At 44.7% G+C, this 18,619-nt stretch overlaps 1 protein-coding gene across 4 annotated transcripts in view; it reads left to right on the top strand.

Annotated features, from left to right (window-relative positions):
• Positions 1–18,619, top strand: part of matn4 (matrilin 4) — a 62,074-nt gene that overhangs the window by 20,132 nt on the left and 23,323 nt on the right. For all 4 annotated transcript variants that reach the window (XM_073062159.1, XM_073062161.1, XM_073062157.1 and 1 more), the window contains 3 exons: positions 10,971–11,127; positions 12,027–12,596; positions 15,180–15,302. In XM_073062159.1, coding sequence (XP_072918260.1) covers positions 11,016–11,127; positions 12,027–12,596; positions 15,180–15,302 — 805 coding nt within the window. In that variant the 5' untranslated portion in view covers positions 10,971–11,015. Of the gene's footprint in view, positions 1–10,970; positions 11,128–12,026; positions 12,597–15,179; positions 15,303–18,619 lie in introns of those variants that run through there.

Below are 18,619 nucleotides of genomic sequence, written 5' to 3'. Positions count from 1 at the left end.
GTCTTGTTTGAAAGAATTAGGTTGGGAGAGGAAATCCAACCGTAATATCTTTATTGAATCTTAAACTCCGATACATATCGCTTCAAAACTGCGATGGGAAATACCGCTGCATTTTAATATATTGAAGGTACAGCACCTAAAGTGACCCTTCGGCCCACCTCTATTATTCTTTTATCCACTTGCCTAGCTAAGAGTCTCTTAAGTGTCCCTAATGTATCTGCCTCTACCACCACCCATGACAGCACCCACCACTCTCTGTGTTTAAAATTTACCTCAGACATCCCCCCTCTTCTCTCCCCCAATCACTTTAAACTGATGCCCCCTCATATCTGAGTCCTGGGTAAATGTCTGTGGCTGTCCACTCGATGTCTGCCTCTTATCATCTTGTATTGAGTCACCTTTTATCGTCCTTCGCCCCAAAGAGAAAAATCTTAGCTGGCTCAATCTATCATCATAAAACATGCTCTCCAATCCAGATGATTTAACCCAGATGGTAAATTTTCCTAGCATCCCCTCTCTAAAGCTTCCATATCTTTCCTTTAAAACTATAAACCCAGCCTTCTCATTCTCTCCTCAGTAAGGCACTCCACCTAGGTACCATAGAAGATAGAACACTACAGCACAGTACAAGCCCTTCGGCCCACAATGTTATGCCAACCTTTTAACAAACTCCACGGTCAATTTAACACATCTCTTCCACATGGCCCTCCATTTCCCTTTCATCCATGTGCCTGACTAAGAGTCTCTTAAACGTCCCTAATATATATGCCTCTAACACCACCTTGGCAGGGTATTACACCCACCCACCACTCTCTGTGTAAAGGATTTACCTCTGATAACACCCCCCCCCCATATTTTTGAAAGTTCAAAGTAAATTTTATGATCAAAGTACATAGATGCCACCATATACAATGCTAAGATTCATTTTCTTGTGGGCATACTCAATAAATCCATAGAATAATAACCATAAAGGGCTTCCCAACTAGGGTGTTCAACCAGTGTGCAAAAGACAACAAACTGCAAATACAAATGGAAGAAATTATAATAAATAAATAAGCAATAAATATTGAGAACATGAGATGAAGAATCCTTGAAAGTGAGTCCATTGATTGTGGGAACATTTCAATGATGGGCAAGTGAAGTTAGTTCAAGAGTTTCCAATTCCCTTAAAAGTCTGCCCCTTGTACTAGCCTTGGAGAAAAAGTCTCTGGCTGTCCACTCGATCTATGCCTCATATCATCCTGTACACCTCTCATCCTCCTTTGCTCCAAAGAGAAAAGCCCTAGCTTCCTCAAGCTATCTTCATAAGACATGCTCTCTAGTCCAGACAGCATCCTAGTAAATCTCTGGGCAGATCTGGTGTGAATCACTCTCCTGGGATGAAGGGTTACTGTCATAAACAGCTAGCAGAAGATAGACCATAGGGAAATCTCCTATGAGGCATCTCTGTCCATGACATGCTCATGCTATTGCTGTTGGTACTGGGGAGGTGGAGCAGGTTGGGACTTCAACCAAAACTGGAATATTTACTGGAGTGTTGAAGAAGGAGGGATGATCTTGTAGAGGTGTACAAAATGGACAGACAGTAGAGTAGTGGTTAGCACATTGTTTTACAGCACCACCTGTAAGATTGGGGTTCAATTCTCACTGCTGTCTGTAAGGAGTTGTGCATCCTCTCTGTGATCGTGCGGGTTTCCTCAGCGTGCTCTGGTCTCCTCCCACATTCCAAAGGTGGACAGGTTAGGGGTTGTGAGTTGCAGGCATGCCATGTCGGTGCCAGAAGTGCAGAGGCACTTGCAGTCCGCCCAGCACCATCTTTGCTGATTTGAATTGAAAGTGTGCTGAGGAGACAGTGCCAGGACTCGAGCGACTGAGTTATGGAGTGAGGATGAGGAAATTGGGACTTCTGAGGCAGTTCCATGGATAGGAAAGGGGTCCCCCACGGGGGTCCAAGGGCTTCTCGGTTAATGGTAGGAGTCCATGGCATAAAGAAGGTTGGGGACCCTTGGATTAGAGGAACATGGGCAATTGGGACCAGTTTAGATGGGAACCTTGGTGGGCATTGACCCGCTGTGCTGAAGGGCTTGATTTGTGCTGTGTGTCTCTGTGCTAGGCATCTAGTAACATTATCACCCCAAGCAGAAAGCTGGTCCTGAGCACTATAGATGTGTGACTGAGTTCTTCAATATATCACACATTGGTTAATAAATAACTAGTAAAAGCAAACAGGTTTACTGAAAGTTATTGCAAGATAATATTGTCTTCAAATGGAGTAGAACTAGCACTTGGAATCAGAATCAGATTACAACCTAATAATGATTCCGCACCCACTGACATCTGGCACAGGGAAACCTCTTTAATGTTAGACCATAAGACATAGGAGCAGAATCAGGCCATTCAGCCCATCAAGTCTGAGCTGCCATTCCATCATGGCTGATGTATTATCCCTCTCAACCCCATTCAGACTTTGACCTGGTTCAGACTTTATCTGTAAACACCGCACTCCCAGCACCCTAATCAGAGTTGCACTTGAGCTAGTTGGTCATTTGCTCAAGAAGGGGCATTAAGAAGATACTGTTCTTGTGTCTCACATATCTCAGTGTTACGTTTTCAGTGCTTATCATACAGTGCACACTTCCGTTCTAAAACAACCAACTTGAGAAGAACTGGTGCGGGGAACAGATATTTAACTTCGATTTACAGCACAGAGTCAAAGGTCTGAATAAAACATTAACAAATGGATCAAGTGATACAAGATACCTTTTCAATGCTTTTAAGTCATGTGGTACAGAGTTTCCAGCCATTAACAGTTTGTAATCAATCGATTAATCCTCAGGAAATAATACTTGTGTTAAAGGAAGATCTCTATTTATACCTCACCTTGGCACATTTCTAAGCACTTTACAGGCAAACTGTAATCACCATTAAGGAATAGGCAGTGGGCAATTTTCATTTTGCAAAATGACAGAGCTTTATAGAATTCTGAGAGACATAAGCAGACAGCCGGAATCTCTTACCCGGAGTTAATATCAGAGGGCATGCGTTCAAGGTGAGAGGGGAAAATTCAAAGGAGATGGTGTGAGGCATTTTTTTACACAGAGAGTGGAGGGTGTCTGGAATGTGTTGCTGGATGATTGGGGGGTCAGTGGAGGAGAGGTTAAGTGGTTGCTGGAGGCAGATATGATAAGAGTTGTATAAGAGGCTCTTAGGCATAAGAATGTGCAAAGATGGAGGCCTACGGGCCACATGCAGGTAAACAAGGTTAGATCAGAATCAGAATCAGGTTTCATATCATCGGCCTATGTTGTGAAATGTGTTGTTTTGTGGCAGCAGTACATTGCGATACATAATAATGGAAGCTGTAAAATATGGCAATATATATTTTTTAGAAGTTAAGTTAAATAAAGTGTAAATAGAGAAAAAAACAGTAGCAGGGTAATGTCAGTGGGTTCAGAAATCTGATGGCAGAGGGGAAGAAGCTGTTCCTGAATCATTGAGGGTGCCCCTTCAGGCTTCTGTACCTCCTGTATCTTCTCCCTGATGGCAGCAGTGAGAACAGGGCATGACCTGGGTGATGGGGCCTTAACGATGGGTGCCTCCTTTTTGATGCACTTCTCCTTGAAGATTAGTTTAATTTGGCCCCATTCATTTAGTTAGTTCACTGTGGGCAGAAGGACCTGTGCTGTACTGTTCTATGTTCTAAAATCCTGTAAACATACAGTAGGCCTTTCAATGGCCACGTAACCCCCAGCAAATACAGTTGTTCTCAATCTCGGGCGGCATGGTAATGTAGCGGTTAGCACAATGCTTTACATCACCAGCAACTGGGATGTGAATCTCACCACTGCCTGTACGTTCTCCCTGTGACTCTGTTGGTTTCCTCCGGGTGTTCCAGTCTCCTCCCACAGTCCAAAGACGTACGAGTTACAGTTAGTGACCTTCGGCAGGCTCCGTTGGTGCCGGAAGCATGCCGACACTTGCAGGCTGCCCCCAGCACGTCCTCAGACTGTGTTGGTCATTGATGCAAACGACACATTTCGCTGTATGCTTTGATGTTTCAATGTGCCTGTGACAAATGAAATTAATTTGTTTGAGAAAATGGCAGATATCTGATCTCACACAAACAGGGTGGTGACATTGAGAGACAGGGCAGTGAAATAGAGCCGGGGGTAAGCATATTCTGCCGTACCATCCTGAGACAGGAGGACAGAGTGGGGAGGATAGTGTCATCAGAATCAGAACTGGCTGCCACACCAGCTGTGTGGTGAAAAAGGCACAACAGCGCCTCTGTCACCTCAGGATTTGGGGGTCTGTACCAAACTTCCTCAACCGTCTAAGAACTTTCTCAGGAGCACAAATGAGATCATCCTGATTGTCTGCATCACTGCCTGGTATGGGAACTGCACCTCCCTCAATCGCAGGACTCTGCAGAGAGTGGTACAGACAGCCCAGCACATCTGCAGATGTGAACTTCCCATGGTTCAGGACACTTACAAAGAGAGGTGTGTAAAAAGGGCCTGAAGGATCATTGGGGACCCGAGTCACCCCAACCACAGTCTATTCCAGCTGCTACCATCCGGGAAACGGTACCACAGCATAAAAGCCAGGACCAACAGACTCCGAGACAGCTTCTTCCACCAGGCCAATAGACTGATTAACTCACGCTGATTTGAGTGTATTTCTGTGTTACATTGACTGTTCTACTTATTATAAATTACAATGATTGCACATTGCACATTTAGACAGAGATGTAACGTAAAGATTTTTACTGCTCGTGTATGTGAAGGATGTAAGAAATAAAGTACATTCAAACTTATTCAAACGCTAGTGTCGTTGTTAGCGCGGCACTATTACAGCTTGGGGCATTCTGGAGTTCAGAGTTCAATTCCAGTGACATCAATAAGGAGTCTCTGTACATGCTCCCCGTGGAGTGCACGGGTTTTCCCCGGGTGCTCCGGTTTCCTCCCACAATATTACATGTGTGTCTTCAGGCTCTTGCACCTCCTCCTTGACGGTAGCAATGAGAAGAGGGTCGTGAATGATGGGGGTCCTTAATGACACACACAGCACTCTTTGAGACATCACCTTCTGAAATTGCCCCCGATGCTGGGGAGGCTAGGGCCCATGATGGAGCTGGATGAGTTTACAACCTTCTGCAGCTTTCTCCAGTCCTGTGCAGTGGCCCGTCCGTACCAGACAGTGATGCAACCAGTTTCAATGTTACTCTGCATTGGGTAGACTCTCAGCATTACTGGAAGGAGTCTGAAGCAAGGAAGCCAGTCTAGCTAACGTTTGGAAGGACCGCAGAAGCCCTCCATAACACTCCAGAAAGGTCACCACAAGAGCCGAGGATCGATTTCTCAGCTGCTTACTGAAGTGGGGCAACTAGTCAGAGGATTGTGCTAGTATCAACGTGCTTCCAATACCACCATATCATGACCCCCCCCCCCCCCCCATTTACTGGCCCTAACCAGTATGTCATTAAAATGTGGGAGGAAAAGCACCCGGAGAAGACCCGTGTGGCCACAGGGAGAGCGTACAAGTTCCTTACAGACAGCGGCGGAATTGAACCCAGGTCGCTGGTGCTGTAAAGTGTTTCACTGACCACCACACGACAAGCTCCAGTTACAACAGACAATAAATAGGTAAATAAAAACAGAAAATACTGGTAGCACTCATCAGATCAGAGAGCTTCTGTGCAAACAGCAATGTTTACCCTCCTCTCCTCTCCACAGATGCTGCCCGACCGTATGAGTGTTTCCAACATTTTCTGTTTTTTCTTCAGATTTCCAGCATCTGCAATTCTTTGACAATAAAGCATGTTAATGATAGCTATACACTGTCAACAAATAAATTGAAGTGAAAATGAATTAAATTAAGGTTGGTATGGGTGGAGTAACAATCAGTTTGCTCTCCTTTCACTTGTGTACCGAAGAATGATGATAAATAATCTTGAATTTTGAACAATGTCAAGGACTGTTGCTGGAGGAGAACGTTGGGGATGTACCAGGTGGTCACAGATTCAGACAGAAACCCAGCATCTGCCTCAGCCTGCTACTCACACCAATCACTTTGCAACAGAGCTGATACACTCAGTGGCCACTTTATCAGGTACACCTGTCCACCTGTTCCTTAGTACAAATATCTAATCAGCCAATCGTGTGGCAGCAACTCAATGCATAAAAGCATGCAGACATGGTCAGGAGGTTCAGTTGTTGTTCAGACCAAACATCAGAATGGGGGAGAAATGTGACCTGAGTGACTTTGACTGGGGAATGATTGTATGTCCCAGACAGCGTGGTTTGAGTATTTCAGAAACTGCTGATCTGCTGGGATTTTCACACACAACAGTCTCTAGAGTTTACAGAGAATGACGTGTAAAAGAAAAAAAAAACATCCAGTGAGTGGTGGTTTTGTGGATGGAAATGCCTTGTTAATGAGGGAGGTCAGAGGAGAATGGTCAGACTGGGTCAAGCTGACAGGTAACTCAAGTACGCTGTGTTACAACAGTGATGTGCAGAAGAGCATTTCTGAATGTACGATAATCAAACCTTGAAGTGGAAGGACTACAGCAGCAGAAGACCACCAGCATACACTCAGTGGCCACTCGTGTACCTAATACAGGAGTCTGTAAGTCTATGACTATAATTCTACTTCTATAAAGACAGGAAGAAGGAAAGAAAGATTTATTATTGTTTTATTTATTTAGAGATATGTTGCAGAACAGGCCCTACCAGGCCAATGAGCCACACACTCCTGTACCTAATAAAGTGGCCACTGGGTGTTTTAACAGCTCAGCACCTTATTCGTTGAATTTGCTGTGATCTCAACGGGACTGGAGAAAGTGGGACTGGAAAGACTCCAGCAGGCATGAAAAATGGACAATTAAACTCACTTGATGTTTAGATTCTGATTCAATTAACAGCCCAATGTTTGTAGAAGTGACAAGAGGGAGAATTAAACAGCTAATTAAATGCGTGCTGGGTGAAGATGGCAAAATTAAATTAAAATTACTTATCCGATGATAGACTCAAAGGTCAATCAAATAAATTAATGATGAAATTATTGCTCTAATAAGCTTTAAATGGGATAGACAAAATAGTAATGAAAAGTGGCTTGGTACATACATCAGATAATTAATCACACACAGTAGCAAACAGGGAAGAGAGAGTGAAAGGCAGCCAAGGCTTTGGTAATAACACAAAACATATCGGTATGTTTATGCTGCCAGAGACTTCAGAAAGGCAAGAGGTCCCGAACAAACCCCACTATTCAGAAACGGTGAGATAATGGAAAGGGTCTCCAGTTTCAAGTTTTAGAGATGAACGTCACCGAGGAGCCCTCTTGGCCCGTCAACACAACCTCGATAGCTGGGAATGCACAACAGTGGTTGTGCTACCTGAGCTGCTTAAGGAGAGTGTGGTGAACTACATATACCTGTCTGGACACGCCCCCCCCCCCACCCCGCTGACTGCTCCTTTGGCTCCTCCCACAGACCCCGGTATAAAGGCGATTGGAGACACAGCCCCGGCCTCAGTCTCCAGGATGTAGTGTGGTGGTCATTTGCTGCTTGTTCTTTCTTCCAGCCAATAAAAGCCTATATCTGGCCTCACATCTCCGAAAGTTATTGATGGTGCATCAGAGAGCTAATCTGCCCCAAAAATTGCTGGCCGACTTTTATTGATGTGTGATAGAGAGCATATAGACACTGGAATGACAGCGTGGTACTCTAGCTGCAGCAAGACAGATCACAAAGGACTCCAGCGGGTGATTTGGACAGCTCACTACGTCATTGGGACTCAACTACCAGACCTGGAGACAATCTACACCCTCGATGCCTATGGTGCACTCACAACATCGTTAAAGACCCATCCCATTTCGGGCACTGTCTGTTCAGTCTCCTGCCGTCTGGTAGCAGATACAGAAACATCTTAGCCAAGAGCGAAAAACAACTTCTTCCCGAGGGCTGTTGTGCAGCTGAATAATGCCACACCCCGGCTTGCCAATGGCCTTGGAGTGTTAAGGACTATCAAAGTCACTTGTTGCATGTAAATGTGGGAAATTTTATTTGCTTATCTATCTCGTTATCTATCTATCTAGCGTCATAGGAAATCATTCCTGCCTGTGGCCATCAAACTTTACAACTCCTCCCTCAGAGTGTCAGACACCCTGTGCCAATAGGCTGGTCCTGGACTTATTTCCACTTGGCATGATTAACTTATTATTATTTAATTATTTATGGGTTTATATTGCTATATTTCTTCACTATTCTTGGTTGGCGCGGCTGTAACGAAACCCAATTTCCCTCGGGATCAATAAAGTATGTCTGTCTGTCTATCTATTTAAATTAAGCCATACCACATGCATTGTAAACATCTGTTTCGCGTGGACTGGAGTAGTAAGTGCAACCTCATCTTGAGCAATGACAATAAAATTCTATTCTATTTTATCAGTTTTCATTTGGACTAGAGGACAATAGGAGGCATGAGCATCAGAGTTAAAGGAGGATCCTGATGAAGGGTCTTGACCCGTAACATCAACTCCTTATTTTTCTCCATAGAACCTGATTTCATCCAGCATTTTGTATGTGTTACTCTGGACTTCCAGCATCTGCAGAATCTCCTGTGCTTCCGAAAGGAATTGGAAGGTTTAACGCCAAGAGCCTGTTCCTTAAGGATGAAAAGTCTAGAGCGAGTATGTGGCAGCCATGGAATAAGGGTGTGGGCTATGAGGATTGCGGAGTTTAGGATGGTAGAGGACTGCAGCTGGTATCAGAATCAGAATCAGGTTTATTATCACTGACATGTGGTATGTTCTGAAATTTGGTGCTTTGTGGCAGTAGGACAGTGCAAGGCATAGAAATTATTATAGTTTATAAATAAATAATTCTATAGACTTTATTTCTACATTTAAGAGAAGTTTATATAGGTATATAGATGGGAGAGTATGGAGTGCTATGGTCCAGGCACAGGTCAATGGGAATAAGGAACTAATTAGTTCGACATGAACTAGATGGGCTGAAGGGTTAGTAGTGCTGTAGTGTTCTGTGCTGTGGTGTTGTTTGACTTTATAACTCTATTTCTATAAAGATAGGAAGAAGGAAAGAAAGACTTATATTTATTTACAACAGTGTTATGCAGAAGAGCATCTCCGAAAGCACAACACATCGAACTTTGAAGTGGATGGGCTACAACAGCAGGAGACCCCAAACACACACTCAGTGTGTTACAAGATACAGAAGGTGCATGCTAAAGTGTATATCTTAGCACAATAACATTATCCTTTCAAAGGAAGTTGAGTCTGGGCAAGCATTAATTTGGTTCAAAGTGCGCAGATTAAACTGCAAGAAGCAATTTCCTGTTAAGCCCGCCGATCTCTCTCTTGGAAAAGCAACAAGATTAAGGAGTGTGGGAAAAGGATTATTACACACAAAGTTGGACTTTGAGGTAAATTCTATTGTTGGATTGTGTACCTTTTATCTGAATCTATGTTGTTGGAAGATAAACTTTCTGCCGCAGTTTTCTGGCTGGAGCCTAAACAAATGGATCTGCCAGTGTTGTGGAGACTGTCAGCTTCTCTGATTTCCCCACTGTGCCCTTGTTCTTGCTCCAGAGCAAGGTCCCTGCCTGTAAGTCTGATACTGAGATGCCAAAAACTAATATCTACTTGTTAACGCACGAAAACAAAAGTGGATAAAAGCAGCAAGCTTAGACGTGGACCATCTGTCCAGTTCTTCCAGAGCAGCGCCCAGCTCCCACTCTCTGTTCACTTGAACTCATTTACCGATCAAACATTAAAGCAAAATACTGCAGATGCTGGAAATGAGAAATAAAAATGCTCAGCAGGTCAGGCTGTGGAGAAGAAGAGGGAGTTAATATTTATGTTTGTTGACCTTTCATTGCAACTCATTGCAAAACCCTTTGACTTGAAACATCTCCTGACCTGCTGAGAAATTTCTTGTTTATTATTCAAATTCCAACTTTGCTTTATAAACATTCAAAACTCTTCCACCACAGCTTATCTTACACTGAATCCCATTCGCCATCGTGCTCACCGACTTAATATGGCTCTTGGTGTAGCCTTAAAACTTCCATTCTTCTTTCAGACCATGCCCTCCCCCCCATCCTCCCAACCTACCCCTCCCCCCCCCCCCACAGAGCAATGCCCCTCCTTGTTGCTGGTGGAAAATGGACTCAACAAAGCGAAGTAAGGGCTGAGTCTCATTGAAGTCCCTGATAAAGGGTCTCAGTCAGAAAATCCGACAGTTTCTTCTTCTCCTGACCCGCTGAGTTCCTCCAGCATTTTGTGCGTGTTTCTCGAGATTTCCAGCATCTGCAGAATCTCTTGTGTTTATAGTGTTGCTCAACTGTGGTGATCAGGGTTGTGTTGGTTGTCTCCAGAACCAAATGGGTGAAGGGAAGTAACTGTCCTTGAACTTACTGGGAGAGGACCTCATGCTCCTGTAGCTCCTGTTACAGGAGGGGGGCAAGACTTATACCTTGTACTACCTCAACTTCCAAAGAAAGATAAAGATTAGCTTTGTTTATCACATAAACATCAGGATATCGAAACATACAGTGAAATATGTCGTTTTATATCAAATCATCTCAGTGAAAAGCATGCTGGTCACACTTCAACACCATCACAACTTACTAACCCTAACTGTACGTCTTTGGCATGTGGGAGGAAACCAGAGCACTTGGAGGAAACCCACACGATCCCAGGAAGAGCATACAAATGTCTTACAGACAACAGCAGAATTAAACCCGATTGATGAAAACGGTAAAGTGATGAATTGCTATGCTGATATTGTCTCTTCCAATGATATGACCATCCCTTTGATTAATTTTAAACATTCCCACTGCCCTCCAACTATCAGTTACCAGACAGAGTAAGGCATGAGAACCAGTGGTTCAGTGTTCAATCCTGGCTTTTGCAGGGTTAAATGATTCCCTTTCTTTGCTCTCTAGGTGTGTGTCTGTCTCTCTCTGTCAATCCCGTCCTTGCTTTGAAAGATGAAGCTTCCACTGGCAGCCGCCTTATTCCTAATAACGAAAGTTCTGCTCATGGATGGGGTTCAGACGGCCAGGATTAAACATATAAAGATGCGGGATGAAATGGCTGCAGGTGAGGAAAGAGTTTTGAATTGAAGAGCAAAGTCTTTCTGTAACTGAGGGGCTGGGTCTTGGGCTTGGTATAATGCCTCATTGTTCATAGATCCCCGAAGGCGTATGATAAAGAAGGTGTATGGCATGCTTGTCATTATTAGTCAAGCCACTGAGTTGCAAAGCTCAAAGCAAATCCATTATCAAACCTGATATGCAGCCCCGAGGTTCATTTTCTTGCAGGCATACCCAATAAATCCAATAACCATAATAGTATCAGTGAAAGGTTGCATCCAAATGGGTGTACAACCAGTGTGGGAAAGACAACAAAGAAAAGAAGGGAAGTGATAGAAGTTGCAGCTTTATAGAACTCTAGTTAGGATATTGCACACAGTTCTGGTCTCCCCATTATAGGAAGGAAGTCGAGACTTTGGAGAGGGTGCGGAAGAGGTTTACCAGCATGCTGCCTGGATTAGAGGGCGCGTGCGGTTGGACAAACTTGGGTTATTTTTTTCTGGAACAGCAGAGAGTGAGGGGAGATCTGATAAACATTTATAAGGTTATGCGAGGCATAGATAGAGTAGATGGACGATATCTTTTGAAATGTCTAATACCAGAGGGCATGCATTCAAGGTGAGAGGGGGTAGGTTCAAAGGGGATGCAAGGGGCAAGATAATTACACAAAGATTGCTGGGTGCCTGAAATACACAGCCTGGGGTGGTGGTAGAGGCAGGATGTTAAGATACGCACATAAATATGAGGGAAATGGAAAGATTGGGATGTGTAGGCAGAAAGGATTCGTTCAGTTGGTCATTTGATTACTAATTTATTTAGCTCAGCACAACATTGTGGGCTGAAAGGCCTGTTCCTGTGCTATACTGTTCTGTGTTCTGCTGTCAACTGTCCTGTCTTCCTTTACAGATAGAAGATGCACGACTGGCCCCATTGATCTGCTGTTTGTCATTGACAGCTCCAGGAGTGTCCGACCCTTTGAGTTTGAGTTGATGAGGAACTTCGTCATTGACATGATCAACTTCTTGACCGTGGGACCTGATGCCAGCAGGGTGGCGCTGGTCCAGTACTCCAGCCAGATTGAGAACGTCTTCTCCTTCAAGACATTCCAGAAGAAGGAGGACATGATCAAAAGCATCAAGGAGGTGATCCCACTGGCCCAAGGCACGATGACCGGGCTGGCCATCCAGTACGCCATGAACGTTGCCTTCACTGAGCGGGAAGGAGCCCGGCCTCTGTCAATGAAGATCCCAAGGGTCGCCATCATTGTGACAGATGGGAGGCCCCAGGACAGGGTCACGGAGGTGGCAGCCAGGGCTCGCGAAGCTGGTATCGAGATCTACGCTGTCGGAGTGCAGAGGGCAGAGATGAGCTCCCTCAGAGCCATGGCCTCCTTGCCTCTTGAGGAACACGTCTTCTTGGTTGAGTCCTTTGACCTGATCGAACAATTTGCAAAGACTTTCCAGGACAAATTATGTGGTATGTGATAAACAAATACAGAACCAAAGTGCTCGAGAGAGTTTATATTGAAACCTATGGAAATTGAAAGGCTTGAATGGACAAGGGAAGGATGTTTCCAATAGTGGGGGAGTCTACGATCTGAGGGCACAACCTCAGAATGTCCCTTTAGAATAAAGATGAAGAGGAATTTCTTTAGCGAGAGGGCAGTGTATCTATGGAATTCATTGCCCCGGATGGCTCTGGAGACCAAGTCAATGGGTATATTTAAAATGGAGATTGATATGTTCTTAACTAATAAGGGTGTGAAAGGTTACGTAGAGAAGGCAGGAAAATGGGTTTGAGAAGAAAAATAGATCAACCATGATGGAATGGTGGAGCAGACTGGACAGGCCCAATGGCCTAATTCTTCTCCTATGTCTTATATTCCATTTCATTGACCCTACTCTCTACATTCCCCATCCCAGATAATGTTCCTCTCTTTATGTGATGCCTCTGGGTATCATTTGTGACATTGATTCTTTTATCTTTGTAGACAACACACTCCAATAGCTCAAAGTTTAAAGTGCATTTGTTATCAATGTATGTATACTATATATAACCTTGAGATTTGTTTCCTTATAGGCAGCCAGAAAACAAAAAAAAAATGCCCATTAAAAATACAAGACTGTCAAGCACCCAATGTTCAGGAAAAAATAACAAATTGTCCAAACAACAAAATTAAGCAAATAACTTTCAGAACCGAAGTTCATGAAAGTGAGTTCACAGCCACGAAGCCAGACACAGCTGATCCAGGAGCCTGTTAGCTGCAGGCCACAGCCTCAATTCAATGCAAAGACTTGTAAACACTAGTAAGCTAAACACTGGCCTGATCCTCACCTCCAGCCCTGACACCCCGACCTTTTCAATCTATCACGGCGCTTGAATTATTGAAACCTTGGGTCATTCCTCATTCTCGGACCCATCCCCTGCCACTTCAGTATGCTCTCGGGCCTGGGCCTCATCAGCTTGGTTTGGCCTGTACCTAACCTTTCAGTTCTGGCCCTGGTGCTTAAATCAGCCAAACAGCAGGTCATTCCTCGCTCTCGGGCTCGAGCCCTGCTGCTTCAACTTGCCTCACCTCAGTTCTACTGTTTTGCATCACCTCCAAGTCCACCCTAGGAATGACCAAAACATTGGCTCATACCCTGATCTTGGGCCCGGACTGGAACCCCGCCGGCTCAGCCTGGCCCGTCCCCACCAAGCTGCACCATCCTTCACCTTCAGTTCACACCTCACGTCGTACAGGCGGTTCAGAAGCTCAACTCCAAAAGGGAAGTTACTGCCTATTGATTGCAGTGATCGTTCACCAGAAAAAGTCTGAGTAATAAAGTAGTTAAAAGGTGTGTTTGTTGTCAGCAAGTCGTCGCTGTACTTCACCAGCGCCATCTTATACCTGTGTATAATGCATCCCGATCACTGTCGGACACACTTCCACAGAGATAGCAGAGATACACAGAGACTGAGTGCTACTCTGGGTAAACAGTATATAACACCCTCGCTAATGAATGGATGATCACAGCCAGTTGTTCTGTGCATTACACTCCAGTCTGTTTGGATCCACAGTTATACTGGATCAAAGATCAGCTCTTCCGCCATATACGTTTGCATGTGTTCGGAATTTACCCTGTTGGGTTACATGTAACAAGAAACAGCAACGTTCAACACTTGTAAAGGATAAAGAATGATATAAGAATAAAGTTAGAGGTTAAAGTACAGTGGGTTACGATCAAAGATGAAATGGCTGGAGTCGCTTAGCACTTCAGTACAAGGGTGTTTAATAGATGTGGCAAAAACTGAACACAAAATTTAGTGAGAAGAAAAATGCCAATAATTACAAAATGATATCTACATGAAAACTCATGAATAGCTCCAGACTTATTTGTGTCCAGTGTAAACTCCTAGCAGCCCCGATCTCTCTCTCTCTCTCTCTCTCACTGAAGGTGAAGAGCTCCTTTTTATTTGACACCAGGACAAACCATCTTTAATTACCCACAAAGTTAACTTATGACTACACTTGAATGAGAATATGATCCACCCCACACTGGAGTTGCAATCATATTACTAAATACACAGAAGTGTCCACCTTAAATACAGTGTACAAAAAACATACATTTACTAAAGAGATGGAATTTTCCACCACGAATGGCAGGATAAAGCCAACCCGAGTGCATCGGCTCAGTTTAGGGCTCATTATGAGAACGTAGAGGGGACGACATTGAAGTGCACACACTCAGCATAATGACAGCAGCATGACAAGGCAATGTTTGTGTGTGTGAGAGGAGTGCATTTAATGAGCGCTCTCTACTGATATGGAGTAGAATGTGCAGAAATACTGAAGTGCCAGCATGTATTTACAAAGTAAACATTATAAGCAGCGTGTTTACAGTGCAATGCAGTGGTAGGGGTAATAGCTACAGAAGGTGGGGGGGGGGGGGGGGGGGGTAACGGGAATGGTTGATCAGATTATGCACCCTGCCTTAACATAAACTTCATCTACTAATCCTGCTTTTACCTCGGGATAAGACGATCACCTGAGTTTGATGTATCTGTCTAACTTTCCAGCTCAGGACCTGTGTGCTGACGGGAGTCACGGCTGTCAACACATCTGCGTCTCCAGCCCTGGATCGTTCCACTGCGCCTGCCGTGAGGGTTACGTGCTGAACCCAGACAGGAAGACGTGTGCAGGTACAGTCGGGGGTGTTTGGTGTACCGAATCTGCAGTGGTGATATCAGGATCAGAAGGAAGCTCATTATCACTGACCTGAGTCAGTTCAGTGATGTGGAGAGGATGTTTCCTATAGTGGAGTCTAGGACCAGCGGACACTGCCTCAGAATACAAGGACATTTCTTTAGAGCAGAGATGAGGAGAAATTTCTTTAGCCAGAGGGTGGTGAATCTGTGGAATCTGTTTCCACAGACAGCTGTGGAGGCCAAATCGCTGGGCATATTTAAAGCAGAGGCTGGTAGTCAGGATGTCACAGGTTACGGGGAGAAGGCAGGGTAGTGGGATTGAAAGTGAAGTGAAGTGAAAATACACGTGGACTAAGATGTTAACTGTCCTGTGCTACCATCAGTGGGATCATCAGTTGATCTGCCACCTGTCCTCAGGAGTTTCGGCCGCTTATGATCAAGACTCCCTGGAGGTGGTGGGCCAGCAGTGCTAAAGCACCACCTCCCACTGATGAGCTTAACAACTTGGCATCTGCCTCTATCGGAGTTGTTGGTCGCTTCCATCCAACAGATAGTCTACTCTTCAGGTGTCTATGCAGCTACTGAAGAGTTTACAAAAGATGGATACACTGTCCGACTATCTGCCCCTCTGGACGTACTTGGTCCACACCCATGATGATCCTGCCTCTGCTGCCTCAGCTACAGCCCTGCTGGTTGACTTGATCTCTCTTCTAGTGAAGCCAAGGTCACGCAGCCACTTCTGGAAAGTGAACGCAATAAAGCCACGGCACCCTACTTCGAATGGATAGAATGAGACCTTCCACCCTCTGTCTCCGCACTCTGATCTTAATTCTGCACACTTGGTTAACTTGCACTCATGTGCTTCATCGATGTTGTCTTCCCAGGGGACTGTGAGTTCACCAATAACCACTTCTCTGCTGGTGTCAGACCAGACGATTATATCTGGACGCAATGTGCTGAAAACTATTCGCTCCGGGAAACTGCCTTTCCCATCCAGGTCGCCCTTGACACACCAATCATTGGCTGAAGAAAGTATGCGTGATCGTGGGCCTGCACTGTACACCCTTGTCTTGGAGCCTTCTTTCACAAATGATATGCGATGTTCTGTGCAGCATGGGGCATGAGATAAGTTGTGCTGCAGTACTCTCTGCTCAACCACTTCTGTTACAACTTTGAGAACATCGTTATGTCTCCAAGTGTACATGCTGCTGGAAAGATTGACTCTGCATGCACTCAAAGTATGCTGAAGTGTTCCCTTCTCGCCACAAGCAGCACACCTGTCTGTCTTATCTTCATACCAGGTGCTGAGGTTGGCAGGTGTTGGGAGCAGGTCATACACTGCTCTGTATAGAAAAGAAATGCGGAGCGGTTCTATCTGCCACAGGACATTCCAAGATAGATGTCGTTGTTCAACACTTTCCCACCAGGTCCAAGCCCCTTGTTTGGCCAGGCCAGCTGTTTTAGCTAACCTCTTCTCCTCCTCTACCTCTTGTATTTCTTGCATTACAAGCTCATGGTGCTCCTTACCTGGAGAAGATGATCAGCACTAATAAATCAGCCATGATGGAATGGTGGAGCAGACTCAATGGGCCGAATGGCCCAATTATGCTCATGAGTTTTATGGTCTTATGACCTATACATCATGAAATGTGTTTTGTGGAAGCAGTACTGTGCAAAGAACATACAATTGCTTTAAAATGCAAAATAGATAAGTGGTGTGCAAAAAAAGATCACAGTAGTGTTCATGGGTTGTGATTCAGATTAATTTATTTGTCAGGCGTACATCGAAACATGCTGCACAATGCATGGTTTGCTTCAACAACCAGCGCAACCTAATGATGTGCGGGTGGCATCCACAAGCATCAGCACACATTCCAGCGCTAACATAGCGTGTCCATTTGTTCAGCAGAACAACACAGATGTTCAGAGATCGGGAGGGGGAGAAGCCGTTCCTGAATCACTGAGTGTGGGTCTTAGGCCTCCTGTACCTCCTCCCCAGATGGTGAGGATCCTCAGCGATGGATACCGCCTCCTTGAGATGCCATCCCTTGAAGATGATCTTGATAGTGGGTGGGGGTTGTTGTGTCTTATTGAACTGTATTATACTTGATAGGAGAGAATGCTCAGCAGTGCCTGTACTATCTTAGGAGTTTAAAGAGAGAAAATCTGCCCCAAAAGCTGCTGGTAAACCTTTATCAGTTTGTAATTGAGAGCATACTGACCTACTGCATGACAGTATGGTACAGTAGCTGCGGCAGGATTGACTAAAAGGCTTCTCAACAAGTCATTAGGACTGCACAGAGTGTCATTGGGATACAGGTACCAGATATGGAAACCATCAACAACTCATGGCATCTACAACGGGCTCACAACATATCACCCCAGTGTTAAGACCATAGTATATTAGGAGCAGAAGTAGGCCATTTGGCCCATTGAGTCTGATCTGCAATTTCAGTTTGGCTGATCCATTTTCCCTCCCAGCCCCAGTCTCCTACTTTCTCCCCATATCCCTTCATGCCCTGACTAATCAAGAATCTATCAAACTCTACCTTAAATATACCCATCAATGGCCTCCACAGACACCTGTGGCAATGAATTCCATAGATTCACCACTCTCTGGCTAAAGAAATTCCTCCTTATCTCCATTCTGAGAGGACCCTCTCCATGTCCTCTGGTCTAAGACTCCTTCACCATAGGAAACATCCTCTCTGCATCCACTCTACTGAGCTTTTCAATGTTTGATAGGTTTCAATGAGATCCCCCCTCAGTCTTCTGAATTCCAGTGAGTAGAAGCCCAGAGCCATCAAATGCTCCTCATATGACAAGACTTTCAATCCCAGAATAACTTTCTTGAGCCTCCTTTGAACCCTTCCTAATATCAGCACATCCTTTCTTATGTAAGGGGCACAGAACTGCTCACAATATTCCAGGTGAGGCCTCACCAGGGCTTTATAAAATTTCAACATTACATCCTTGCTTTTATTGTCTAGTCCTCTTGAAATGCCTTCCTCACCATTGACCCAATTTGCAATTAACCTTAAGGGAATCCTGCACAAGTACTCCCAAGTCCTTTTGCACCTCAGATTTTTGAATTTTCACTCCATTTAGAAAATAGTTAGCCCTTTCATTTCTTCTACCAAAGTGCATGACCATACACTTTCCAACACTTCATTCCATCTGCCACCTTTTGCCCATTCTCCTAATCTGTCTAAGTCCTTCTGTAGCCTTTTTGTTTCCTCAAACCACTCTGCCCCTCCATCTATCTTCGTTTTGTCAGCAAACTTGGCCACAAAGCCATCAATTCCATCATC

This window comes from Hemitrygon akajei, chromosome 11, assembly GCF_048418815.1.
Source record: "Hemitrygon akajei chromosome 11, sHemAka1.3, whole genome shotgun sequence".
Taxonomy (NCBI): Eukaryota; Metazoa; Chordata; class Chondrichthyes; order Myliobatiformes; family Dasyatidae; genus Hemitrygon; species Hemitrygon akajei.
This window is presented reverse-complemented; position numbering and strand designations above follow the sequence as displayed.